The sequence below is a fragment of the Simochromis diagramma genome, unplaced genomic scaffold, assembly GCF_900408965.1.
Source record: "Simochromis diagramma unplaced genomic scaffold, fSimDia1.1 OVJJ01000802.1, whole genome shotgun sequence".
Classification (NCBI taxonomy): Eukaryota; Metazoa; Chordata; class Actinopteri; order Cichliformes; family Cichlidae; genus Simochromis; species Simochromis diagramma.
In genome coordinates this window covers 24637329-24664660 of record NW_024387492.1, presented here as the reverse complement: position 1 = coordinate 24664660, position 27332 = coordinate 24637329, and the positions used below count along the sequence as shown (strand labels likewise).

General features: G+C 44.0%; 1 protein-coding gene across 5 annotated transcripts; it reads left to right on the top strand.

Moving 5' to 3' along the window:
• The first annotated feature begins 206 nt into the window (after nucleotides 1–206).
• On the top strand, nucleotides 207–27332 carry LOC120725456 (pleckstrin homology domain-containing family G member 3). 5 transcript variants are annotated; one of them, XM_040018384.1, is made up of 22 exons: nucleotides 207–528; nucleotides 632–806; nucleotides 2132–2208; nucleotides 2349–2400; nucleotides 10039–10101; nucleotides 11180–11652; nucleotides 14558–14667; nucleotides 15301–15370; nucleotides 15454–15500; nucleotides 15620–15770; nucleotides 17085–17216; nucleotides 17826–18008; nucleotides 18103–18195; nucleotides 18282–18368; nucleotides 18449–18482; nucleotides 18581–18682; nucleotides 18762–18794; nucleotides 19200–19210; nucleotides 19421–19675; nucleotides 21916–22017; nucleotides 22199–23657; nucleotides 24545–27332. In XM_040018384.1, exons 4-22 carry the CDS (start codon nucleotides 2352–2354, stop codon nucleotides 25414–25416), a joined length of 4326 nt encoding a protein of 1441 aa, XP_039874318.1. In that variant the 5' UTR covers nucleotides 207–528; nucleotides 632–806; nucleotides 2132–2208; nucleotides 2349–2351; the 3' UTR covers nucleotides 25417–27332. The 5 variants fall into 5 exon arrangements, with proteins under 5 accessions (XP_039874318.1, XP_039874320.1, XP_039874316.1 ...); XM_040018386.1 differs by lacking the exon at nucleotides 10039–10101 and having other exon boundaries at nucleotides 208–528; XM_040018382.1 differs by lacking the exons at nucleotides 207–528; nucleotides 632–806; nucleotides 2132–2208; nucleotides 2349–2400; nucleotides 10039–10101 and adding an exon at nucleotides 8464–8871.

Here is a 27332-nt window from a genome sequence, read left to right as displayed (position 1 = left end):
TGGTCAGTGCAGTTTGGGTGTGTCGGATCCGTGCACACATTTACAGTGTGTGTCTGTGCGAGTGTGTTTTACTCTTTTCCTTTTTCTCTCATTTTTTAAGATTTAACTATTTTGATGGGGTTGTCATATTTATTTATGTTTTTATTTTTTGAGCTATTCTACTTCATGAATTATTTTCTTATTAATATGATTTGTTTGTGCTGCTGTTATTGGGATAACTGAATCTTACTGAAACACACAGATTTCAAATTGAAAGCTGAACGAGGTTGTGTTGATCTCTTCCGCGGCGTATTTTCAATCGATGACGCAGAAATGCAGATGAGGCTCGTTTTCAGCCTCTATTGCTGCTGCTTGAATGACACGCTGCGTTTATGCAAATCTATTTTGGCTCCTGTATTTACCTGCAGAGCTCTGATGTGTTTTATTATGGCGATGTTGGATGTCTGATAACATTCTCTAGTAAAACAGGGACAGCACTAAGCTTATCACCTTCGGTCCATCCAAATGTAGAGGTACCAGCGCTGACAGGTAGTAACCTCACCCTTCAACTCTCTGTTCTCCTCTGTCCCCTTCTTACTGATTAACGCACGTGTGTCTCTGTCTTTCATTTCTTTCACCTTCCGCTTCTCAGGTGTATTTTACGCGTCAGCGCAGTTTCAGTCGTTTTTCTACTTTTCAAAGGGAGCGCGTGCGCATGCGCAGCGGGAGTCGGCGCAGACCGTAAGGAAGCCGTGCTGCAGAGTTTATTTTTCCTGTAAAGTGCTGGGGGCAGCTGGAGGGCTGTGGCGGCTGTAAATGAGGCTGAGGTGAGTCCACACTTTAACTTTTTTGGCTCACAAACTCCTCCGGGAGCAGCTCCGAGTCCTGCCAGGGCTCCGGGTCACTTTCCAGGCTGTGCTCGCGGAAGTGTTCTGCCTCAGAGGAAGAGCCCGGGCTCAGCTCAGATCCTCTTCATCACAGCAAAGGCACGTAGCGTGTAGGTGGGATTCTCAGTCATAAATCCGTTAGGAAGTCTTCACATTTAAAGATGAGCTGATCAACTCAAATCGTATTACAGACACTCGGGGGTGGGGGTATGATGAGGGCGGGTGCACCTCAAATCTACGGCACCGCGTCTCCTCCTGGATGTTTCAACTTTTACAGCTGTCGGTCGGAGCAGTCAGACCAGGGAGCAAGTCTGTACTGCTCACAGATTATCGTTCCAGATTAGGCTGTGTGATGAAACCCGAGGAGCCGAAAACAAAGATGGGCCCAGGTGTTTCAGAAAAAGTACACGATCAAGTTCAGACATGTTTGTGTTTGCAGAGAAAATCAGAAAACACCAAATTAGACGCCTTTAAACGGAGCTCCGCGCGAAGGAAACAGCCGCGTTGCCCAAGCTTTAATGAGCTCAGATCACAGCTGCTCCTCGCTGCTGCCTTTTTTTTCTTTATGTTTGGTTGTTTGTGTTTGTTTCATAAACACTTTGAGCTTTTGTTCATCTAAAGGTTATAAACAGCAAAACTTCATTCAAATCAGGCTCACCTGGAAAACCATGACAGGAAAGTCGACCAGTGCGCGTTCATGTGTTGCCATGGAAACCATCCAAGGTTCATACCTGCGCAGTGCCGCAGTCTGCACGTGCTCTGTCTCTTTGCCTGAGGAATGAGACTTTTTCTTTTTTTTAATCATTTTATTAATGAATTATTTCTGATGAATAACTCAGATTCATCAAAATCAACCAAACCCAATAACTGAAATTAGCTGAAAGACTTCAGATTAAATTATTAAAATTTTCATTTATTTTTGTAGGAATTGTAAGAGTAAAAATTTGAATTCATTGAATAAATACATTTCTAAATCCTGGGTTTTTTTTTTCACACAAGTCATTTTGTTAACCTAAGAAATGACAAAGTCATTAATTAAATTATTTACTATATTATATTTTGTTTAAATTATTTTTAATTGAATTTGTTGGTGCTTATGTTCATATTTGAGTTTGTGGACAGTCAGATGAGCAGTAAAAATAACAACTGTAATAAGTTTGTGAACAGGAAGCTTCAAAAGCTTTAAACATAAAATCATCACACAGGAATCAGTGGATGCATCACAGGTGAACTCTGAATCGTGTCACTTCCTGATGTCTATGCAGGTTTCTGTCGGTCCAGTTCTTCAGTCCTCGCTCTGCTCGGTTTCTGTTTTGCCTTCATCATCACTCTGCACACTCAGGTGAGTCTGATCACATGACCTCCTCCATCACCGGATGATGCACGTACTGACTGCTGCCGCTTATGTTAAACAGCTGAAGGTCTTCATCAGTCTCCTGTGTGTGTGTGTGTGTGTGTGTGTGTGCACGTGCATGCTTGCAGGTGATGCCTGAAGGATCTCTCTGCTCCTCCTCAGATCTCCCCATGGATGAAGGTAAGACGCTCTTCCTATTCCTCTTGGACCCTGGTTTTAGTTCTGACTTAAATTATGAGCTCCCTGAACGCATCTGGACTTCCCGTTCTGTAGGGGCACTCTCTGGAGCTGCTCCAGTTGGCAAAAACTTTATTTAAGTTGTAGAAGGGTGTCCCTGTGAGACTCCGACTCCCTCAGGTGGACCTGAGGACTATCTGCTGGTCCCGGTTCTGGTCCCGGTCCTGATTCTGGTCCTGGTCAACCACAGATGAGTCTTTGTTGGCGAGAGTTGATGTGAGGTGTCTTTCTTCTGCGTGCTGGAGCGAGCTGGCGGCACTGTTGGAGGACAAAGGGTGTCTGTCCTCAGAGTGACGTCAGGCCCGTTGTTTCCTGTTTGCATGCACACGAAGCTGCAAGCGAACGCTGCGTCCTTCGAGGCGCGGTGCTCCGATTTGCAGGAGAGCAAAAAGTGAAAAAGCAGAAGCAAGATTAAAATCAGCCACGTTCACAAACAACAAACATCCACCGACTCATGATAAAAAGAAAATAAACATCAATAATAAAAACAAATCTTTTAATAATTAATTTAATGACTGTAAACAATAACATAAAAACCTGAGAATGAAGAACACTGAATGTACAAAATTATAGTTCGCAAAGTAAAAGTATTAAAATGAATTGAAAAAGTGAAAAAAACATAAATAAAAAAACATAATAACATAAATAAAGGTCCCACATAAATAAAAAGAAAAAATAACTGAAATAATTATAATAAATAATTAAAACATTTAATATATTTTTTAATATTTACAATAATCTGATTTTCAATAATATAACAAATAAAATAAATAAAAAATTAGAGTGATGTTTCTAAAACTAAACCTGAACAAAGAGAAATGAAAGAGACTGTGTGTGTGGGTGTGTGGGTAAGGGTGTGTGTCTTTGTATAAACAGTTACTTATGAGGACCAAAACGGTTGTCCCCATGGGTTTGAAGACATTTTTGAGACTCAGAATGCAGTTTTAGTGTCAGGGTTATGATTAGGTTTAGGCAGGAAAACATTATGTCAATTAGATGTCCTCATTAAGCTATCAAAATGAGACGTGTGTTTGTGTGTGTGAGGGCAGGGGGTGGGTGGGGTGGGTGGGGCGGGGCAGGTCAGTCACCAGCACGTGGCATCTGGTGCTCCACGTTACTCTGAGCCCAATTAGATTAGGCTCCACCCCCTGGCATCAGGGCGGCAGGTGGATCAGTGAGACCTGGCAGTCCTGAGGAGACTCGGTCTGGAGACATCCTCTTTTGGGATCTGCTTCTCGCTCCCTTTAAGGTAGGCTGGGATTCTAGAGTTTCAGCACAAATCTCAGGTGTTTCTGCAAGTGAAGGGTGAAGTGCTGAGAGATGTTTTTTTTTTTTTTTTTTTTTTTGCAGAGGTGACTCAGCTTTTTGTGTAGGAATCTGGTCTCTGACTTGGATCAGCTGTAGAAACAACTGTGTGAAGGTTACCTTTCTGTTTAACAGCCAATCAAATCACTCCGTGTAGGAGCAGCAGGTAGAAAACATGCTGATTAAACCTGATTGTGTGATTCAAACCAGTTGAATGTGGCAGCCATGCCCCAGAGCGTCATGGGAACTGAAGTCTCTAGATTCAGTCTGCCGAGTAGTTCTTATTGATTACTTTTGATCCCAGCAGGAGGTGTGTGTGTGTGTGTGTGTGTGTGTCAGACTTGAACATGATCTCAAGTCACCTGCCTCTTAATCACTATGGGAACCAGCTGATGTGTTGCATAAGATAGGTGGTGGGGTTATCGCGATGACATCATCATGCTGCTTTGTTTAAACTGGTTTGAGGCAGTTCTGGTCCACACAGTACTGGTTCAGACTGGCTCCTGTGTGTGAGGAGGTGAAGTTTGGAGTCCGGCTGTTCGCACTCGCTGGATCTTACTGACGTGCTCTGAGGTGGAGAAACTACAACGTACTTCAGCACATCGTTGCTACTCTGAGGTCAGAGTTCATGACAGCACTCTGAGAATCAGACTGAACGGGTATGACTGCTTGGAAGGACTTCACAAGAGAAAGCCTCTCCTCTGTGAAAGAACAGGGCAGCACAGCTGCACCTGAACAGAGCCCAGAGGAACAGACATAACCAGAGTGCAGGTGTTGGTCCATCATGGACAGAATCAAACACCTCAGACCAGCGGTGATGATCAGAGTGGACCATCAACTTCTCTGTAAACACAGTGGAGTAAGCGTGAGGCCGTCTGTCCCACAGCTCTAACTCAGAGAGCTGTGCATGTTCATGTTCATGAAACGCTGGTATGAACATGTGCTAGCTGCTGTCTGTCAGATCTCAGTGTGTGTGCAGCAGGTTTGTCTCCGTGGACGACTGACCTAAATACTCATACATGAATAAACTGGAACATCAGAGAAGTTCTTCAATAACAGAAACCCTGAGCATGGTAATCACTGAAAGCCTCATCACAGTGTGAAACATCAACGTTTACCCAGATTATTAAAAACGGGAGAAGTGAGTGACGACTGGCCACAAGGCTTACCGACATCAGCTAAGAAAAACACGTCAAATAAAGCTGTTTGTCAGCAGGTGTGAGTCTGAGTAACAGGTAACGTGAGGCCAGTAGTCCTGGGCGTACCTGAGAGTATGGCCACTGTGCGGAATGTAGTTTATACTTTGCTGGTGTTTTAAAGTGAGCTCACCTGTGCAGATTACAGTGGCTCAGGTCCACAGTGTTCAGCTCTGCTTCTCCTGTTGTTGTTTCCAGTGTGTAATCTGTGATGGATTAACTCACAACTTTAATCCCCATTACTCCAGATTAACACACACACGCCTCCAGCTGAGGAAACATGCTTATCAATAAGGAGATGATTAATCTGTAGGTGTAAATGTCACTGTACTTGTTCATTGTGCAGCTGCTGATCGATCACACCGACAGATTATAGATTTTGTTTCCGTGCTTGTGGTCGGGGTTCAGGAGGTGAAAGGGGCTTATGGGAAACGAGGGGTTATTCCTGTTAGAATGAGGCATTCGAGGTGTGCAGGAACAATGACGCTCCACGTTAATCCTACTTTCTTCCCCGCAGAGGGGGAAGATGTTTTGTTTACCTGCTGTTTGACTCAGCACTCTGACAGGAAGTGATGCATATCCTCAGACACCACTTCCTAAGTTATTGTGTGAAAGCAGCCAATCATGAGTCATCTCAGATGTCAGATTTTTTTTTTTATAAACCAGTAAAACAAAGTACTGAGTGTTACATTAGGAAATATTTTAACAGGAAACATCAGAGGATCTTGGACTGAACCCTGTGGAACGCCACACGTGAGACAGATTTAGCCAGTCAGCTCTTCAGCTTCCTGTACTGTGTTCGTCTGCAGATTTAAAAAAAAAAAAACCTAATAAAAATAACATATCAGGAAACTAAGGCTTTTAGTTGATGTTGACTTGTGCAGCAGCAGCAGCACCCCTTCTGTCTGAACTCACACATTTTTCTTTCATCACAACAAACAATAAAACGTTTTAGTACTTTGGGCTGAAGCTGTGTGAGGTTTGAAGGATCTTTAGGAAGATCAAGATCGTTTCTGTCCCGTCTGGTTCCTCTAAAAGAGGATAAGCTGCACAGATCAGGACCTTCAACGTGATGAATGCTTAACTCACTGTTTCCTCTCACACATGTTTCTTGTATGATACAAACCGTAACTCTGCCGTTCACGACTCACAGCGTCACACTTCTTGCAGCACTGATCTGTTCCTGTTCCTGATATTTTGTCCACCCCTGCTGGTTACAAGTGGCGTGTGTTGTGGCATCATGGCGAGACGCTGTGGTTAAACGGCTCCGTTGTGTCTCAAGAACAGTTGGCCATTATTCCCCCCCCCCCCCCCCTTCCCCGAGACGCTTCAGGACACAAACAAACAGACCGAAACAAAATGGAGGAGCAGGAGGTGGAGGAATAAAAACATTCAAACTGGAGCTGAGCCATCAATGTCAGTGAAAGTAAGACACATCTCAGCTCTGACCTCGCTGAGCTGAAGGAGCGACAAGGAGAAGATGATGTCCAATTATTCATAGCTACGCAGCGTGCTGGAGAGGACGAACGTGACTCGGATCATGTAAATGTTCATTCAAAGCATTTCCATTTCCATAATATGTTTTGAATTTTCACACCCTAAACGTCTCGTGGCTGCAGGGACGTTTGATTCATGGAAACGCTGTGAATCGCTGTGCTTCCATTCAGCATCTGCTGATCAGGGTTTGTGGTTGCTTCAGGTCAGCTGGGAAATGGAGGGGATAATAATAATAATAATAATAATAATTAATAATAATAATAATAATAATAATAATAATGGATTGCATTTACATAGCGCTTTTCTGGGCACCCAAAGTGCTTTACAATTCGATTATTCATTCACTCTCACATTCACACACTGGTGCAGGCAAAGCACAATTGTAGCTACAGCTGCCCTGGGGCAGACTGACATAAGCGAGGCTGCCATATTGTGCCATCGGCCCCTCTGACCAATGGAGGTAATGAGTTCCCCCAGATCATCTCTGCAGGAATGGTGAGACAATTTATTCTGTGACTTATGGAGCATCACTTAGGTCAGGTGATCTGTGGTCCGTGTTGTAGTTTCAACACGATCACACATCTGTTGTGATCCAGAGAAAGCGGAAACAGATTCACGCAGAACGTTCCAGCTCCTCTGCCACAGATGCTAACCTGAGACCTTCAGCTGCAGCGCGGTGATGTCAGGCTCACACTGAAACAGGTTAGGTCATCGTGCTTTTAAATAATAAAAGACAGACATGATGAGAGACTGTGCGATGGGAAACTTCATTGTCAGACTGAAAAAGGTGTCTTTTTGTGCCTTGCAGACTTTTATTTTGAAAAATGAAAACTTGTGCAGGTCGCTGAGGAGGGCGCCTTTACTTCCTGTGTGAGTGTGCTGAGACCTGCTGTGAGGCGGTGAACCCTGACGCCTGATGCGGCCTGCACGTGTTATGGTGCTCACCTCACCGCCCAGCTTGCTGTCATCAGCCCCGCTGATTTTTTATTTATTATTATTTTTTTAAACCTGATTTTTGTTTCTGAGAGAAATGAGAGCCACATAGGAGGACATTTGTTTTAAATTTTGATAGAACAGTGGCAGTATACTGTCTTCGTAACTGGATATCAAGCCCTTGTAGAGCAAAATGTATTATTTTGGTCTAGACATCCCACAAATGTGATGTCCACATATGTGGACGCCAGTTCCTAGTAGGTTAAGGCGGAGCTCCGTTTGTATTTGAAATGAAACCACACTCAGTGATGTGTTTCAGGCTGCATCCCCAGTAAACATGTGACTCTTTAAAATGAAATAAAAGAGGACCTAAAATAAATGATGATGCTAATAAAGTTTTTTATGAACAGAAACGGATGACATCAGTGATGAGTACAGGTGCAGCTGGGTAATCTTCAGACTGCAGTTCAGGTCCCATTGAACAGAGCTGAAGAGAAAGTGTGCGAGGAGGCGCAGAGGAAGGCACTCAGTCGAGTACAGTGATTAAAGTTGTCCAGAGGGGCAGGGCCAACCTGCGAGCGACGAGTAAATCAGAGCCGACGGCGAGGTTGCCGTGGTTCTGCCGTGTTGTTGTGTTGCTGCCTGTGTATCTGTTGCTGTAATGTTGTGTTTTGTGATGTCTTGTTGCTGCCTGTGTGTCTGTGTTGTTGTGTGTCTGTGACTCTGTTGTTTATGTCTGTGTTGTTGTGTGTCTGTTTTGCCATGTTGCTGCCTGTGTCCGTGTTGTTGTGTCTGTGTTGCTGCATGTCATCATTAAATCGTGAGCTCTTGTGTTTGTTCAGATGTTTCTGATCAGATCCCGAGTCTCTGTGGTTGCTCAGTAACGCCCTCTAGTGTATTTCTGGCTCATGTCAGGTCAGTTTGTAGCTCCTCCCTCTGCTAGCGTTTCTTTGTGATTCTTTTATATATATATATATATATATATATATATATATATATATATATATATATATATATATATTTTTTTTTTTTTATTCATTTGAACCCAAACAGAGAGGAGGAAGGACCTTCATCTTCCTCACTTTTTAAATCTTTTCCTCCCCTCAGCAACTCCTCCTGCTGTCTGCCCTTTCTCCTCCTCCTGTAACTCCTCCTCCTCCTCTTCCTCCTCATGTTTCTGTTCAGCTCTGCAGTCACAGTTTACAGATGTGGGGCATTCAGGGCACTTTAGAGCTGCAGGAAAACTCAACCTCTTCTCTTTCATCCGCTTTTTGTTTTTGAGCCTTTTTTGAGGACGTTTGTTGAGCCCAGCGTTCAGGTTCAATGGGGTATCAGAGGAGCATGTGGCGCAGTCTGACTGGAGGAGGAGGAGGCGATGTAGCTGTGGTCAGGTGTTTCTGCTCAGAGGAACAGGTGAAGATCTCTTTCAGGAGTGTGGAGGAGGATCGGCGGCTCAGACGAGTGTTTGTGCGCCGCTGGTTTGGTGAGTCGTCGTCAGATGGTCCCTGAAAATCTCAGACTTTTTTCCTGATGCAGCATTTTGGATGGAGTGAGGTCTCAGAGACTGTTTTCTAGTGTCAGAGGTTTGAATAAAGCTCATTAGTGTTAAAGCTATGAGCGGAGTGGATAATTTTTTTTTTTTTTTTTTTTTTTAAACAAACACGTTTTTCTTCACAGGTGTTAAACGGAGCAGGTGAAGAGGTTTCAGATGTTTTCAGCTCATTTCTCTCCTGTTTGTTTGAGTTTTTATTCTGGTTTCAAACTCTGGTCAGGGTCCTAGAAAAGCTGCTCTTCCTGTTGGTCCAACGGTTGCAGAGGTCAAAGGTCAACCCTGTGTGTGTTTGAAGGTGTTTGAATGTAAGCTCTGAGCTGTGACTGGCCCACCAGGCCTCTTATCACATCCATAAACTCACTCCCTTCCTGCCTGGTGAGTAAACGCCTCCCTGGCTGCAGAATGGCAGGAAGCCAAAGACCTAACGGACTACTGTGTGTGTGTGTGTGTGTGTGTGTGTGTGTGTGTGTGTGTGTGTGTGTGTGTGCGAAGCTGTTTTCATTCAAACACGCACTCCTCCTCCCCTCCTCCTCCTTCTCCTGTGTTCCCTCTCAAGGAGGATTTGTGTTTTGGCTTCTGAGATTCCTGTCATGTGGGAGAGTGAAGTGAACACAGCGTGAAACCCTCCGGCTGAGCTGCTCTTCGGAGCCAGAAGAGGTCCGTCTGATCCCCCTGCTGAAAGTCCTGCAGGGTTAATTTACTTCACCCACAGCTTCACATTAAAGGCTTTTAACTGACTTTTATTCTGAAGGAAATTCAGGAAACTGTGTTTGTGTCTGAGTTTGTTGAGTATTGGACAGAGGATCCGTTTGAAATGATTCAGACCTGAGCTGCTGTTGTGTTCAAGTGCAGTTTGTAATGTGTATGCAGCGAAGCAGAGAGGACAGGTCCAAAGCTGGTTACCCCCTGCCTTTGTGTGCCTGCTTTTCCACCTGTTGGGGAGCATGCTCTGTCTGTGTTCTGAAGTCAGGTTTGACAGTTCTGTGCATGTTTAACGGGAACATCAGAGACGGTGGCAGCAGGAACTTCCTGTCTCAGGAGCGCTCTGCTGTCCTACTGTTGTCGTCCACATGTTGAATGTGTGTGTCTGTGTCTCAGGTGGACTGTCGGTGTCGCTGCTCTTCAGATATTTAGCCAAACCCTCACAGGACTGGTTAGCCGGTACGTGCGCCAACCAAATCTCTCAGTATGCGATTCCAAGAAATCTGTCAATGAAGCTAAACCAATTAATCAAAAAGGAATCAATGACTATCGCTGATCTGCTACATGCTGATTTCACTGAAAGAGTCTGTGGGAACCTGCTGTGATTGGCTGGTTGGACCATGCTTGAACACCTGATCCGAGAATCTGGTTACATACATGAAACACGAATGTGTAGCTTCCACTTTCTCACAGTGTCATACCTGTAAACATCTGCCAGCATCAGCAAGTAACTGCACAGCAGCCATGTTGTTATTGTCACGATGATATCATGAAACTCATCCTAAAGGATAAAATAGCACAAATAAGACAGCTAGCAGCTACACCCATCTGTGTAACCATGCACCTGTAAGTCACAGAGGCCACGCCCCTGATAATGCAAACTCTCAGTCTTCATACACTAAACAAGTGAGTTATAGACTACAGGTGTTTTGAAGATAGATCAAAGTGTTTGTTTACAGGCTGTAAACATGTTTATGTTAATATGGGAGTCAATGGGGACTGACTCACTGCTGCCTATGCTGGATGCCAGAGGAACTATAGGTCGATGGAAGAAATGGGCGTTTGAGGCGTTTCACTTTGAAACTCCCGGAGCTCGAACCACCTGATGAGTCAGTTCCTGAACATTTGATTCCCAGCCAAGCAGCCCGCATGTACATGTTGAAATGTTGCTCATTCGTTCAGTTGCTTCACACTGTACAAACTGTTTCTTCACTGTAAAAACATCTAAACACATTTGGATTCCTGACATTCCTCAGGTGTGGTTAATAGGCTACAACCTGTCCAGATGTTTGCAGCTGTGGATGTGAGGCGTGAGTGTTTCCTCAAAGTGAATTCAGACTCCAGGACCAAAATAACACACTGCTTTATCTGTCCTTGCGGACAAACATTCATCATGTTCTAACTTCTCCTTACACAAGCTTTTATTGTGAAACTCTGCCCTCACTGACAGTGGAAAAACCTCAGTGCTTTTATTGTGAAAGGTGATGATGTAGAAGTTTGCTATCAGTGACATCATCTCTCTCCCTCCCCTCCTCAGAGTCCCCCTGCCTGTCCACCGCCTCCATCAGCAGCGATGAGCGTGCTCCATCGTCTACACCCTCCGACTCCTCCGACCTGCTGGCATCTTACCGGCGCCCCGTGAGCCTGATCTCCACTTTGTCCTCCGGGTCTGGATCTTCCAGAGACGACAACCTCGCGCTGCCTTCATCTATCACCAGCTCCTCCTCGGACCCTGACATCAACCTTAACCTGAGCCCCGAGGAGGTCGCTGCAGACCTCCAGGGGTCGAGCCCCCAACCCAACAGGAAGGGGCGGAGCTTCATTCATAACAAAAACAACAACAACAAAGACTGGAAGGGGAGTCGTACCTTGAGCCGCCGGCAGCCGGCTTCACCGTTTATCCGTGCCAGCATGGCGCCCAACCCTCAGCTGACCTACCTAGACCGCGTCGTCATGGAGATCATCGAGACAGAGAGGATGTACGTGAGAGATCTGCGCATGATCGTGGAGGTGAGTTACCTAACTGCGTGACCCTATAGGTGTCATGGTAACAGGTGTGGGCTCTACGGGCTCAAATTTGTCACTGATATGGATGGTTGGTCGTTGTGGTTGCCTAGGTAGCCACCCGTCCAACCATATCCTTTATTCTCATTGGTAGTTTAACTCAGGACCACCTCCTGAGTTCCTGGAATTCTGTTGCCGAATACCTGGAACATCGATTGCTGCTCGCTAGCGGCGGGTTCAGGACGAGTCAGGTTTGCTTTGATCACGCTCGCTGATGGTTTGGCGCTTTATCCTGAAACTAACTCTAAAGTAACTTCAGGCGCTAAGCTTTTCTCTGAAAGTCTAGTCTGTGATCTCATGAAAACACCTGGATGTCCACAGAGGGTGGCAGTGGATGAGCCCAGGATCATTTCCATGGTGTAGAACATGAAGTAGAAACACTTCCATCCTTGGCGTCTTATTTTCAAACGATGATCAGTGACCATGGAGCTGGACAGGGTTTGGTTTTTAAGCTGCTGATGCATGAGCTTCTCATCCTTTAGTTTTAATCTAAACTCACCAAGGTAAAACTGTCTGAACTTCAAACATTTCATTTCTATTCTGAAAGCACGCAGGACAAAAATTGATCCATTTTTCTTAGTCTGAACATTTTGGGCTCGTGAAACATACACGTTTCCTGAACGCGTCTCCACGTACAGAGGACAGCTCGCGGTGTCAGTCGTTACCCTGGCCATGACTCAGTGCCAGACTATAATTAACAAGCTAAGACGTTCTGCAGTGATGGGATTAGCTGCTTATGTAACAGGCTCACCAAGCTGCACGCACCTGTTTCAGTGTCTGAAGTACGACTCAATCAAACCAGGCTGTTTAAAAAAAGGAAAACAAAAAACAAACCAGTGAAGGAGCAACGGATACGACAGAAATACTCTAACAGATATTTATTATGATTTATTTACCAAGGTTTCAGAGAATAACAAAGACCTGTCCTTATAATAAAATAATAACAAGTTTTAGGTTTCCTAAAAAAGCTCTAAGTGAGATAGAATATGTAATATGAAATCCGTAAACACATCAGACATACGAGTTTTCTCCATTTTTAAAATATTTAAAAATCAAGTAAACTCTGACACATTAAACATAAACTGATACACAGATTTTAAAGTTCAGTTTATAAAAATGAACATAAATAAATACGTAGTCACTTTTATTTAAAACAATAAATGTGTTTATGTACTTACTAGAGATGGACCGATCCGATATTACGTATCGGTATCGGTCCGATACTGACCTAAATTACTGGATCGGATATCGGAGAAAAATAAAAAATGTAATCCGATCCATTAAATATCACGAAAGCACCTCACAAAACTTGCAACACGCCGTAACTCACCTCAGAACGTTAGCACGTCGGAGCAGTATGCATCACGTGATACAGCGGCTGTGGCATGCGGGACCTGTCGGATAGCATTTGGAGCTTCCCTAGCAACCCGGCATTTCATCTCCGACAAAGTTATCCCCGAGAGTAGTAAAGCAAGTGTGTAAGTCCATCTCTGAATGTTTGTAAAGCATTCCTGCATTAAGCTTAACAAGCGACTGCCTCTTCTTGCTGCTACTTCAATCATGAAACTGCTTAATGATCAGCTGATCGGCTTTTCTGTCACGAGTCCATCTCTCCGGTTTGTTTTTGGCCCACTTTGCACCAGAAAGAGGAAACCAGCGGCTGAACAACAGCAGCACGTTTAAGCTTGATAAGCTGTTGTTAGAATTTATTTAATATTACTTTCTACTCGAGGATCTTTTTCTACGTAGCTGACGGCTGGTAACTGTGCAGGGGCGGATCTAGCAAAGTTTAGCCAGGGCATTAACAGGGAAAAGGGGGCACAAAGACATACTTTTCTTTCTTATTCTCATTTAAAATGTCTAGCTTTTAATAAATAATTATCCGAATCTTACACCCAAAGTTTTAATTTGATGTAAAATGAATAGAAGTCAATTACTGTATATAGTGACTATTAAGTCTAATATATATACCCTAGTAAGCTATAGTACTTTTTCCTTTGGGAAGGTACCATCTGTGCAGTCTGCAATTTTGTTGAAGAAAGATGTTGAATCTATTTAATATTTCTTGAAAAATAATTGATTTCTGTGCATTTTTTTTTTCACACTGCATCAAATTAAGGTTGATTACGTCGATTAAGCATCATGAGGTGGAGCGTGAGGGGTGGTTCCCTATTTTTTATTTATTTATTTTTGTTGTTGCTGGGAGTTGGAACCCTATTAGTTAGGTTGCTTAATATTTACGCTAAGTACTCTTTAAAATACCAGAATAGGGAGGATGGTGTAGGTTTAAGTTTATTAGATTGATCAGTATTGCTGAACTATGAAATATTTTTTTTTTGCATACAGGTATAACAGAATAGCTTTAGTGTAGTTGTTGTTTTAAACTTGAGTATGAACTTATACAAAATGCAGCAAGATATTTAAAAAAAACAGTTTTGTTGATTAAAAAAACACTATATCGGATTCATATCGGTATCGGCAGATATCCAAATTTATGATATCGGAATCGGTATCGGACATAAAGTGGTATCGTGCCATCTCTAGTACTTACCTCAATAATAAATACCAAACATATGGAATATATATATATATATATTTAATCAAACAGAAAGCATCTCTGATCAAGCCAGAAGTAATCAGATTACTGTGGTATAGCTCAGTGAGCGTTCAGTCTGCCTCCTGTTGGAGAAATGGAAACATTCCAGTTTATTTTAAAGGGTGTTTTATTTGATGCTGAGCTTTCTAAAAAGTGACCCCTGACCTTTCTGTCACTTCCTCTTATCCTCTTCTTCCCTGCTTGTCTCTTCCTTCCTTCCGTCCACTCTACTAACCTCTCCCTCCTGTCCTGCAGGACTACCTGGCTCACATCATCGATCAGTCCGACCAGTCGGATCTGTCGATCCGTCCTGAGCTGGTCTGCGCTCTCTTTGGAAACATCGAGGACATCTACGAGTTCAACAGGTGAAGAAGACAAAGTTTAATGTGTCCGTTATCATAGCACGATATTTTGTCTAAAACGGTTAACGCTGATGTTACGTCTCCCCCATGTCAGCGCTCTCTGTTTCCTGTCGAGGGGTGAGTTTGCTTTGCAGCGCTGTTCTACTGCACAACATGGAGTGCTCTGTTTGCTGTGACTTTGAGTGCCTTCATGTTTAGGAACGATTCAGCAGGTTAAATATGAACAAACCGTTTCACCCATTTTCACTCCTGAACGGTGCAGCCACAGACGAACACCGTAACACAAACCAGATCGTGTATATATAAAAATAACCATGACCGCCATGATGTCAGCCTTTGGTTTAGTGTTAGTCGAGTCATTCGAGTAGAAGGTAACAGAGACTTTCACTGCATGTCATTCGTCTGCTCTCCTCCCTCCTTCTTGTCTGCCTTCATGGTTAAAGGTAAAAACTCCAAAACATCAGAAGAACATCATGAAATATTAAAATGAGCGTTAGGGTTCAGACTCTGAAGTAAGAACCAAGGAAACTGCTGAAACGAGAGAAAAACTTCATGTTTCCTTTGGTTTGCTCCTGGTGACATGCAAAGCGTTGTTGTTGCTGGGGTCACCACGGTGACAGTGTTTCCTGTTCACAGCGAGCTGCTTCAGGATCTCGACCAGTGTGACAACGACCCCGTCGCCATCGCCAGGTGCTTTGTCATCAAGGTGAGACCAGATCTGATTGGATTTGGGTGAGGATGGTTTGTACAAGCAGCGGCTGATAAAACTCTTGGTTTGTTGTATTTCAGAGCGAGTACTTTGACATCTACACACAGTACTGCACCAACTACCCAAAGTAAGCCCTACAGCAGCTGTACTGCTTTCCCATACGTCAGGTTTCGAGCACATTTTAAAAACCTTGTCTCATTCACATTAACCTGTCCACACTTGTCTGTCTCCTCTCTCCTGTTGCAGTTCGGTGGCGGCGCTGACGGAGTGCATGAGGAACAAATCTCTTGCCAAATTTTTCCGGGACCGCCAATCCTCGCTTAAACGTTCGCTGCCTCTGGGTTCATACCTGCTCAAACCTGTTCAGAGGATCCTTAAATACCACCTGCTGCTACAGGTACCACACCAGCACACCTGACAACCAGTTACACCTACATCCAAACCTGTAGAAATAGACCAGAGGACTGAGATGAAGCAAATATGTCTAAGGCCACGTTTACATTACATTTCACACGAAGACTCACACGGATTCCCGGAGGATCAGTCAGAGTTAAAGTGTCTTCAGACATTTCCTGGTGTGAAAGCAGAAGTTATCGTCTTAGTTATATTTTTTTTAGCCAACTAACTGAAAACTATATGAGCAACACATAAGTGAAGTTTGAGTGGATATCCACGGTATTTGGGGAAAAAACGTCCAGATGTGGATGATTCGTTTGGGTTGAGAGGGAGTCTCTTTAATGAAGACTCCTTCAGTCTTCATTAAAAAGAAGACTGTCTTCTTTTTAATGATGAGGATGTACACATCATGGACAGGGAGGAATGCTGGTTTGAGCGGGGAGTCAAGGAGGCCACATGAAAAGGGAAAGCCCATCTCTGAATTGAGGAGGGGGCCTAATGGTACATCTGTCACCATCTTACAATGCTGTGATTGCAGCCATTCCCGAACTCTCTGTGAATGGTACTTGTGGCCATTGATCAATAGGTTTTGATCAGTGTTCATTGATTAATGGTTGTTGATCCATGGTCATGACAATTTTCATATTAATGATCAACGAACTGACCTCACAGCCCATTGTTCATTCAGTGAACATTTCAGTTATTGTGCAAATGTACTGTTTATAAAGTTGGGGAAACCTGCAGTCAGCTGAGACTGAAGAAGTCACTTGGATAAGTGATGATTTCTCCCACTGAAAACGTCCAGATGAACAGAATCAACCTTTTGGGAGTCTTCTTTTATTTTTTAGACTATATATACTTTCAAGCATGTATTGGGGAATATTTGTCAGACTTTTTGGTTATTTGGTTTGAAGCTACAGCGTGATCGTGTCTCTTTCATTTTACATAAATAAATTGGTATCATCTGCATAAAATTGTATGTTTTAACCTTTTCATGCATAGTGGTCACTACAGTGGACAGCTATCCAAAGGCTGTTTTCAGGTATTTGTGTCAGTGTTGATGGTGTACTTGCACATAAACCACTACATTAGACACTGATACATTAGACACTGATGTGTCACTCCATACACAGTTGTCCACCTAAGTGTTTAAAAAATAATGAAGTTCAAAATTCTTTTTTTTTTCATGCCTAAAGATGAATAAAAATACTTAAGAAAAATATCCAGATTGAGGTTGTCATAATTCATGCATGAACGAGTTCAACTGAACATGACTTTATGCTGATTTGTTGGTGTTTGTAATGGTTTTCTTTAGGAGATAGAGAAGCATTTTGACCCAGAGGATGACGGTTATGAGGTGGTAGAGGAGGCCCTCTACACTATGACGGGAGTGGCATGGTACATTAATGACATGAAGAGAAAACACGAACACGCCGTCCGACTCCAGGTAACTAATGGCAAAACAAAGTTTTTTCTATACACACTGTAATTATGGCTATAAAGTGAAAAGAAAATATTGGGGTAGGGATAGCTCAGTAGGTAGAGCAGCGGCCCCATGATCGGAAGGTTGAGGGTTCGAATCCACTGAACGGCTACCCTGAGGTACCCCTGAGCAAGGTACCGTCCCTACACACTGTTCCCCGGGCACCCAATGGTGAATGGGTTAAATGCAAAGAGGAATTTCCCCACTGGGATCAATAAAGTATACATAATTATTATTATTATTATTATAGAAAATAACTTTAAATGAATACATTCCTATTTTTGGGCTGTGCAGATGAAGTTCTTATCAGAAGGTAAATGTAAGAGAGGCGTGTCCCAGATAAGAACTATTTATTAGCTCTGACATCTTGTGACAGTTTAGAGAGAGTTTGCTCCCAGTGGTGACATTTTCAAACAGGAAGCCCTGCACTGAATTGCTCTGATAAAGGAAATTAAATCTGGAAAGGTTGAACTTTCTTTTTCTACAAAGTTGTTTCAGGGCTTCCTTCCTTAAAAACAAACCAAAACAACCAAAGGCTGGAGTGTCTGAGTGTTTCTGTGTTTGGTTCTTCAGGAGGTTCAGTCACTGCTGCTAAACTGGAAAGGTCCTGATCTCACCACATACGGAGAATTAGTTCTGGAGGGAAATTTCAAGGTCCATCGAGCCAGAAATGAAAGAACGCTCTTTCTCTTTGACCGGGTGCTGCTCATCACCAAACGTCGCGGCGAGCACTATGTCTACAAGACGCACATCTCTGTGAGTGGCAGCAGACAAACATCTAAGAGCTGCAGGTTTTCAGGTCTTTGTTTTAAGTGCAGGTTTGATTCTTAGTTCTGTCTCTTGGTTTCAGTGCTCCACACTGACGCTCAACGAAAACGCCAAAGACTCCCTGAGTTTCAGCGTCATGCATTACAAAAACCCCAAACAGCCTCACACCGTCCAGGTGAGTCGACCTCCACCCGCCAGCCAACATATTTAAGCCTGAGAGGATCGGAGTTCACTCTGTGTTTTTGTCTTTTAATGTTTCAGGCTAAGACGGTGGAGGAGAAGAAGCTCTGGGCTCATCACATCAAACGCATCATTGTGGAAAACCACCAAGCCATCATCCCACAGAAGGTCAGAAGCATCAGTATACTCACCCATATCGCTCCAGGTGACCAGTGCAGACACCAGTAATGGTTAGTTGTGTGTTTCAGGCAAAAGAAGCTATCCTGGAGATGGACTCCATCTGTGAGTAAACATCTCTTCTGCTGTAGAAGATTAATAAAAGCAAAGATTAATAAGGATGTGATGAAATGCTCCTCTGTGTTGTTGTTGCTTCCCTGTAGATCCTTCCAAGTACCGTTACAGTCCTGAGCGCCTGAAGAAAGCCACATCCTGCCACTCTGACGAGTTCCCACGAGATGCTCGTCAGGGCCGCCGACAGTCAGGTAATCAGATTACCTGGATTACTGATCAAGGTATCTTGTTGTTATTGATGTGTAACGACCAGTTTTGTTTCCTCTCCAGAGCCAATCAAACAAACCCTGAAAAGCAACAAAGGTAAAGTCATTTCATTGAAATCGATTTTGATAAATCTTTGATCAGTATGTCCACTTTTGTGACTTTTGTCCTCATAGTAGTTTCTCTTGGAACGTTTTTGTTTAGGTTGTATTCTGCCCAGGTTTTAGATTTCCTTCTCAGACATGCATTTGGACCTCTAGGTTATCTCTTATAATATTTTGCAGATGTTTATTTTGGGCAAAATTCAATAAAATGTCTGGACTCTAACAGATTGACCCGCTGTGGACCTAAATAAGGGTTAGCGTGGTAGAAAACACTGTGAGGATTCTGAGGCCTGTTGCTCTCTGGGCTGATTAAAGCTGCAGATGTTCACAAGTAAAGCTGTTGTGTCTAACAAATCTTTTTGCTCTTGTTCTTCTGCTGAATCCCCTGCTGGACTCTCAGCACTCCTGGAGGTAAGACCCAAACTCATTGAACACACGCCTGCTTGCTGTTGCTCAGATTTAAAGACTGTTTCTTCTGTTTTCTTCTGTTTATGACTGTGAACTTTCTGATGTGTTCTTATGAGCGATGTTTCGGTGAGGGTTACTGAGGCTCAGTCCTGCTGTCAGAGCCACACTTTAGTTTTAGGAAGCAGAAACATGATAGTGTGTGACGTCCTGCAGTGCTCAGATGACAGGCGCTCTCTGCGGGCTGCCGTCAGCAGCAGCATGCTGGGGGAGTCTGTCACGGAGGAGGAGGCGGAGCTCGGCAGCAGGAAGGACTCGCTAGAGCGCCTGCTGTGCAGCGTGGAAGAGGCGGGTCAGTTGGATGATGCTCTGCTGGAGGACAAGCAGGTAGACGACTTTGCCAGCTCCGTGCTTGCTGCCATCTCCTGCTGGCACGTCACTGTCCAGGCCTTCTTTTCCGCCGCGGGGACGGTGAGGCTTTCCGGTGCCAGCCCAGTCTTCATCACCCACAGCCCCTGTAATGCACTACAAGGATGCTGCTGTGGAGCTCAAAGTAACTGCTTCATGGGCATCTAACACCAGCCGAGCTGCATGCTTGGGTTCAACACACTTAACTACCGCAGGGTGACCACATGGGGCAGCGTTTAAAGGAACTGACAATGTTTGGATGAAATTCATTGTTTTTTGTTTTCCTTGAGTCAGATTGTTTCAGATGGGTCACTTTCTTTGCAAAAGGTTTAGCTTAGATTAGTACAAAGACTGGAAGCAACAGCAAACTGCTAGGCTAGCTTTGTTAAAACCTCACATCTATCAAATCAGAAAGATGTTGAGGTTTTATGAGCACTCATGACCTCAGTCATCATCTCTAAAGTCCTAAGCTCTGTGAATCTTATCAATCTGTTTATCTATAAGCACATTTAAAAACAACACAGTTGACCAAAGTGCTGTACAAACTAAAAAGTGAAACAAAGACAAAGACACAACGAGAACAAAACAAAAACTCAGTCACAGTTAAAAGTTAGGGAGTAAAGATGTGTTTTCAGACGGGATTTAAAAATGTCGAGTGTTGGAGAGATCCTCATTTGAAGAGGCAGACTGGTCCAAAGTTTAGGCACAGCAATCGCAAAGGCCCGGTCACCTCTGTGTCTTAGTCTGCTTCTAGGAACAATCAGAAGCAACTTATCACCTGACCTAAGAGTTCTACTAGTTCTAATCCATTATAAGAGACTTAAAAACAAGCAGTATGCTCTTGTTCTGATGGCTAGTTGGTTAGCTAACACGTGGAGCTCCACAAGGTTCCATCCTGGGTCCTCTGCTGTTTGAATAAATACATACTCTGGTGTTTAAAAACAAAACATTTGAAGATGATGTTTCCTACAATAGAAAAAAATTGACCAAACTGAGCATTTAAACCAGAAAGAGATTTATGCCGTTATTATTCTTATTATGGCAAAGACTGGTGCAGCACTTTATTTTGTGATTATTAAAAGCAGAAATGTGCATAAATATCCAGGGTAACCTACTACTGTAGCTAATTCACACACCAACAGGTGTAACTTAGGAAGAAGTCTGTGAGAGTCTCTGTGAGGAGGTGAGCGACCAGGTCCTGTTTTTAGGTTGGTTGCTGATATGAATGCAGCTCACAGTGTCTGTACAGCCCAAAGTCGCTGAGCCAGCTGCCAAATATTATGTCCCATGTTTGCTTTTCAAAGGTGGAAATAAAGAACAGGTCCATTCCACATACCTCATGCAAAGTGCTTCAGCTGAAAAATATCCAGCTGCCCACCATAATCTTTTCGATGAAGGCCATACTGTGGTCAGTGTCTGGAACATTATTTGGTTTGTTGATCATGACATCAGTTTGATGTCTGAATGACATCAGTACCAGGTCAGGACACCAGCGCTGTATTGTAGCAATCCCGGGCGTGCACATTATTCCACAGCAGCGGGAAAAACAACCTCCTTTAACCACAAAAGCATTTTCTGTTATGTTTTTCAACAACACGAGTGCTCTACATTTTCACACTGAGAAATAATCTCATTGACTTCTGTGCCTCCTGCAGTGTCTCCGTCAATACCTCCTTCAGTTGGGGACATTGACTTTAGAAGTTGTTTATTGTAAACAGAAATGTGAAATGTGAGCAGGTTAATGAGGCACACTGACAGTTTTTCTTGGATCAAATGTTTTTGCTAAGCGAAGGTTGTCTGTATGCACTGAAACACCCGACTCTGGAGAACAAACAAACAAGGACTTCCCAAAAACTGTTCCTGTCGTATTAAAGAATGAGAACAGCTCTTTGACTGATTTTGGCTTTTTATCTTTGCAAAGTTTAAAAGTTGTTGTTTTGTTTGTTTTTTCCTCTGGGAGCTTCTTCGAACATTCGTCCTGCAGCTTTACATCCATCTTTGTCTGTGAGCATGAATACGATTGGTGATCCCGCGTTTCTAGGTGTGGTTGGATGAACTGGACATTTGCTGCTGCCTCTCACAGTTTTGTTGCATTGATTTGCATTGATGGCTGCTCTGTATCATGTAATAAATAAAGGTTCAGTTCACACAATAATAACAAACACTCTTTAAAACTGAGTAAGAAGCTTTTCCATGAACGACACTAATGACTTCTTGGTTTGATTTTTTTAAATCATATTATAAAAACTTTTCTTTTCCTCCAGCATTTCTTGACTTCCTGTTCTGTTTGTTTTTTGCTGAAGGAGACAGAGGGAGGCAGCGTCTCTTCAGACAACTCTAACAAAGAAAATGGACGACTCCCTGAAGAAGAAGAGCCAGGTGGCACCGAGCCGACACCTAAGCAGGTAAGTAACACTCAGTCGCTGACTTGCAGTTGTGAGGCCATCTCCAGATCGCCCAATCTCTGGGCTGTCAGTGCTTGTTGATTTTGAGGGGTGGGGGGTGTTTGCAGGTGGTCGTAATCTCTTGCATCATGGCTGTATTTCCCACCTCTAATTACCGCTTCTGTATTTTTGTCCTGTCCAGCCAGCAGTAGAGAAACTACCACAGGAGAAGATGTCTGAACCAATCTCAGAACCAGAACATTTCACTGATCCGACCCCTTCCAACATCTCCAATTCCTGTCGAAAGTCAGACAACCTGAAACCTGAAGTAGATCCAGAACCCACAGAGGAGCCATCCTCAGCTACACCTGATTCAGATTTGAAGACCTTGAGCAGTGGGGAGTCCTCTGATGATGAGGACAACGAGAAGGAGACAGCAGAGAAGGAAGGCGAAGCCATCAGCATCCTCCCATCCTCCGTCCTGGACAAAGCTAGCTCCATCGCCCAGCACTTCACCAACAGCATCAAGCGAGGCACCGTGGCCCAGGATGACGCCCGCTCTCTCGGTTGTCCTTCACCTCGGTTACCCAGCAGGAGTGGCAGCAGCCTCAGCCTGAGTGCCGAAGCAGACGACCGACCTCCGCGGCTCTGCAGCTTTGTTGCCAATTCTGCAGAGACCTTCGGTGGATCCGATTTGACCATGTTGTCTCCTCGAGATGACAGTCTCTTTGACAGCGACCGAAGCATTAGGCGAAGACGGGACTCCACGCTGTCCAAGCAGGACCAGCTGCTCATTGGGAAAATCAAGAGTTACTATGAAAATGCTGAAAACCAAGATGCCACTTTCAGTCTTCGGCGCAGAGAGAGCCTCACATACATACCATCTGGGTTGGTCAGGAGCTCCGTCAGCCGGTTCAACAGCACCTCGACCTCCTCCACCTCCACTGTGGACCCTACTTATGCAGAGTCACACTCTGCTTTACCCCAAAACACCCAGGATCTTATGGGTTGTAGTGGCTCTTTGGACTCTTTGAAGTCTGAACAAAGAAGCACTGATCCAGAAGATTCAGAAGGCAGACAGAGGTCCAGGTCTCAAAGTGTGCAGGATAATCTCTCTGATGATGAAGACTTCAAACCTTCATCTGAAATGATTAAGATCTGGCAGGCGATGGAGCGAGACATCAAAAAATCCCAGAGTGAAGATGGAGGGCAGGATCGAACCAAAGAAGCTGCAGTAACCTCCAGAACCTCCGGCCTTTCTTTCCCAACCAAAAACTCTTCCCGAGAAAGCAGAGCTTCTGATCTCAGAACAATCAAAGAAGAGTCGACAAGCCCTATGCCCCTCAAGCCCAAAGCCTCGGAGGTGAACCGGACAGGAAGCGTGAGGGACACGCTAAAGATGTTTGGGGAAGAGGCCGCCGTCCTCAGGGCTCCAGTGCCTCAGGTCAACCAGCTGAAGGTGGAGGCAGAAAAGGACCACCCCAGTAGCGCTTCAGACCAGGTGGTCGAAGTGGACAAGATTGCGAGCAAAGTCCTCCACCTGGCTCGTCAGTACAGTCAGCGAATCAAAACCTCCAGTCCGGTGGTCCGACAGCGAAGTCAGGGTCTCCTCTTTGGAAAGAAGAGCTTAGCCAGTGTGGTGGAGGAGAGGGAAGGTTCGGGTACGTCACTTTGCACACTGCTTAACATTTCAAACCAGCAATCCTCAAGGAAATCTATCTATTGATTGTCTATGTGACCATAGGACCACTAAATCTTCAACCAACGCAATTCAGAAACTGTATTTAATTCTCTTTTGACTTCTTGACATTCACCAGGTCATCAGTGACCTTTTGTGGTACAGTTAGGGTTATCGATCGTCAACCTATCCATTTTATATGAAATTTTAATTTAGAAAATCAGATAGTACACCTGTAAGGTGATAACACAAAGGAGAGACTGGATTAAAAATGTATCTTGTTTTTTTTATACCATGTACGGGAAAAGTGTGATGTTAACCCTGACCATACTCTGAGTCCTGCACGGGCTCGATGACCTGCTGGATGTTAAGCGATTAATTGTTGTAAATGTTTGTTCTGTGTGTTTGCAAAACTGGGTATATACTCAGTCCTGCTCAGCCTGAGCCTGCCCTGCCTTCAGCAAACTCTGCTTCTTTAAATAAACCATTTCCTGTTGAGCAACCGATCAGTCCAACCTGCCCACACACGCTTAGTCTGCACCCGCTGCATGAAAAGAAAAACAAAAAACAATGGTACCACATGTAGTTATAACTCTGTACTGCCACCTTCAGGTAAAGATGGTAAAATGCGCTGCTTAGGGGCAGATTATAATCTGAACAGCCTAAAGTGATGAGCTCATCTTTCCTGAAGCTGAAGTAAAATATCACAGCTGCATGTGGTACCATTGTTTGATTTATGTAGAAGCCAAACATATGTTTATGGATTATTACGGCTTTTGTTAATCATTTCTGTCAGTTATCCGAACATTGTAACGATCAAATTTAAGAGTGATTTAAATATGTTTCGTTTGTTTTGTTTTTTTCTGGCAGGTAAATCCAGCCTGACTCTGCCGCTGGTTTCTCATAAGCAGGCAACTTCTTTGCCGCTGAGTCCCGTAGACCACGTGAGGTCTTTAACCCTCGGCTTCACCTCCAGCTCAGCGGGAAACTCCAGGGGCGTCTCCTCGGGCCGGCCTCACTCTCGCAGCCCCCTCAGTCCACCTCCTCCCCTCGAAGGCTTCAACTGGCCCGATGTCCAGGAACTCCGTTCCAAGTACTCCGCCAACAGCTGCTCCCAGAAGAGCGCAGTCAGTCGGAGTCGATCCATCCCGGAGCAGTTCGACAGCAGTCTGAGGAGGCACTCCAGCTGCTCCTCAGGCTGCTTCCTCGCTGATGAAGCTCCCAGAAGGGTTTCTTCACAAAGGCCTCACAGAAACGCCAGCCGAGAGGAACGCAGCAGACGGCTCCTCAGAGCCAATTCCCTGGATCCTCGGCTGAGTGAATCTCAGATGAGTGAGTTGCAAAAACTCCAGGACCAGGTGGCAAACGACGGTTACTACATTGCAGCTGAGGCCCCCCTAACAAACGACCCCGAACACAAGATCATTGTCATGGAGAAGCTTCCAGAGCCAGAAGAAACAGCCAGAGACAAAAAAGATGAAAGTTACATCCAGATCCGTTCACCCACCAGCAGAGAGAAGATCTCCATCATGGCTGTCATCGACCGGTGCCGGGCCTACCAGGAGTCTGACGAATACCAACAGAGGGAGGAACTGAAGGCCAAAACCGAGCAGAACAAGTCCACAGCATTGTCTGCTGATCAAGATGTTTCCCAGAAAACGAGATCAACCTCAGGACCGAAGGCGGAAGGTCAGCAGAGCATCGTGAAGAACCTGAGGGAAAGGTTTCAGAGCCTGAGCTGAAGAGAGAGTTGTCCGAGCTCTCCTCTACATGTTACGACTCTCAGTTTATAACCAAAGATGTAACAATGACAAGCTGCTCAAGTTTTAATGATGACATAATTATTTAATTTATGTGAGCATGAAAGGAAAAGCTGTTCTAGCATGTGGTAATGGCACAAATGTTCAGGGGGGTGAAATATTAAAACAAAGAAGTTATCATATGTGTATATAAAGTCTGCAGTTAGAATTCTTTCTGCTATCTGAGAAATGTAAATATCTTATTGGAAATCTTGATGGGAGCACCTTTCTGTGCAGGATGCCGTGTTTTGCACAGGGTTATTACATCATTTTCTGTCCAGGTGGAATCAGGACTACACTAAGGGATCGCTTAAAGCTCCAAACTGCAGCCACTTAAACTTAAACTTTAAAGCTCCACTGTGAGAGGACTAACCACTAAACTCACATTCATTCCCGGTGTAAAAAGCGACCAGGTTGAGTGTGTGCTGTGTGCCGAGCATTTCACCTCTTCACCTGACCTCCCTGAAGCCCCAACTCCTGTGACTCAGAGGTCAGACTGATGCAGTAGTTTGGAATTACTGCAGCACTCGATCACTGATTTTAAATTTCAGAATATGGATTTTTGGATTTTAAAAATATGGAGGTCTACATTGTCAGCACCAGACTCACCTCTTTGTTTTCAGAGGTCTTGTTGCAGAAATTACGGCCTTCATATTTCACTTGTTTGATGGTGATTTTATCAGAGACCACCCATTCCTTGGTGATAATGAGTCTTTGAACAGTCACCTCTGAATCACCAGAGCTTGGTTGGGGTATTTGGACCACCCGGAGCAGCGGGGTGTTGGTAACGCCACCGTTCGGTGAGGTCAGATTGTTCTTTGTGTTAATGTCTGCTTGATATGAAGGCAGCTTTAATCCCTCCGTGACACACAACCACAAAGACCAAACCGTCCTTTAAAGGAGCGGTACTTTATATCGAACTCTCTGTTACTGGCTGCGTTTAGACTGTCTGTAGGGGGATGTGTTGGCTCCAAAAGAAGAGGAAAAGCCCCTCAGAGTTTGTGTGATCTGCACTTTGTGAGTTGGTAACTTGTAGAGTGAGGAGCTGACCAAACTGGTCGTGACTGAGGGCTGGGGTGAGAGGCCTCGTCATGATCAGGACTTCCTCTCCCGGATCCGCCTGCTATAGATTCATACTGTTGAGACTAGAAGACGGTTCAGTGAAGCCAACATGAACGCACCTGATACCTGCACACAGTGTCAGTTATTGATCATCAGCTTCTGGTCACACTGATTGTGGTCACCATGTTAAAGTCAGACTGTTCCTTCCAGTGACTAGAACTTCAAAGACATAACCACGAGTAATTGTTCACGACAGTCAGAGCAGTGCACGGAGCCCCAAACCTGCCTCATTAGAAAAAAAAATAATAAACACAGGTGATGGATTTATTAACTGTCCAGTAATTACTAAACTGTAAATAAGTGAAGTACAAATGATTTTTTTTTTTGTTTGGCCAAGTTCTCTTTTTCCTGTTAACAATCATAAATATTCAACTGTAAAAGTCATTAGTAGTTTATTTAATAATTGATATTTAAAGGAATTTCAGTTTTTGTGCCTTGTTGTTGTATTTCATCATATTTTATGTAAGTCAATATTTTCCTAATAAGTCATGTGTTGGACTCTGCTGCTAGCACTTTGTTCAGAGGCACATGGCAGATTTCAACATGTGACTTCCCACCTGCATATCCTGCTCCTCAGTCCACTGTTAACAGTCATGTGACGATGTTATGTACTCCTTATTTATTTGATCAGATGTAAATAGAAACACATCACCTGTCTTTCTATAAATGTGTGCATGTGTCTACAAATGTGTTTGTATGATGTCTGTTCTGCATTAAAACTAAATATAGAAGAAAAA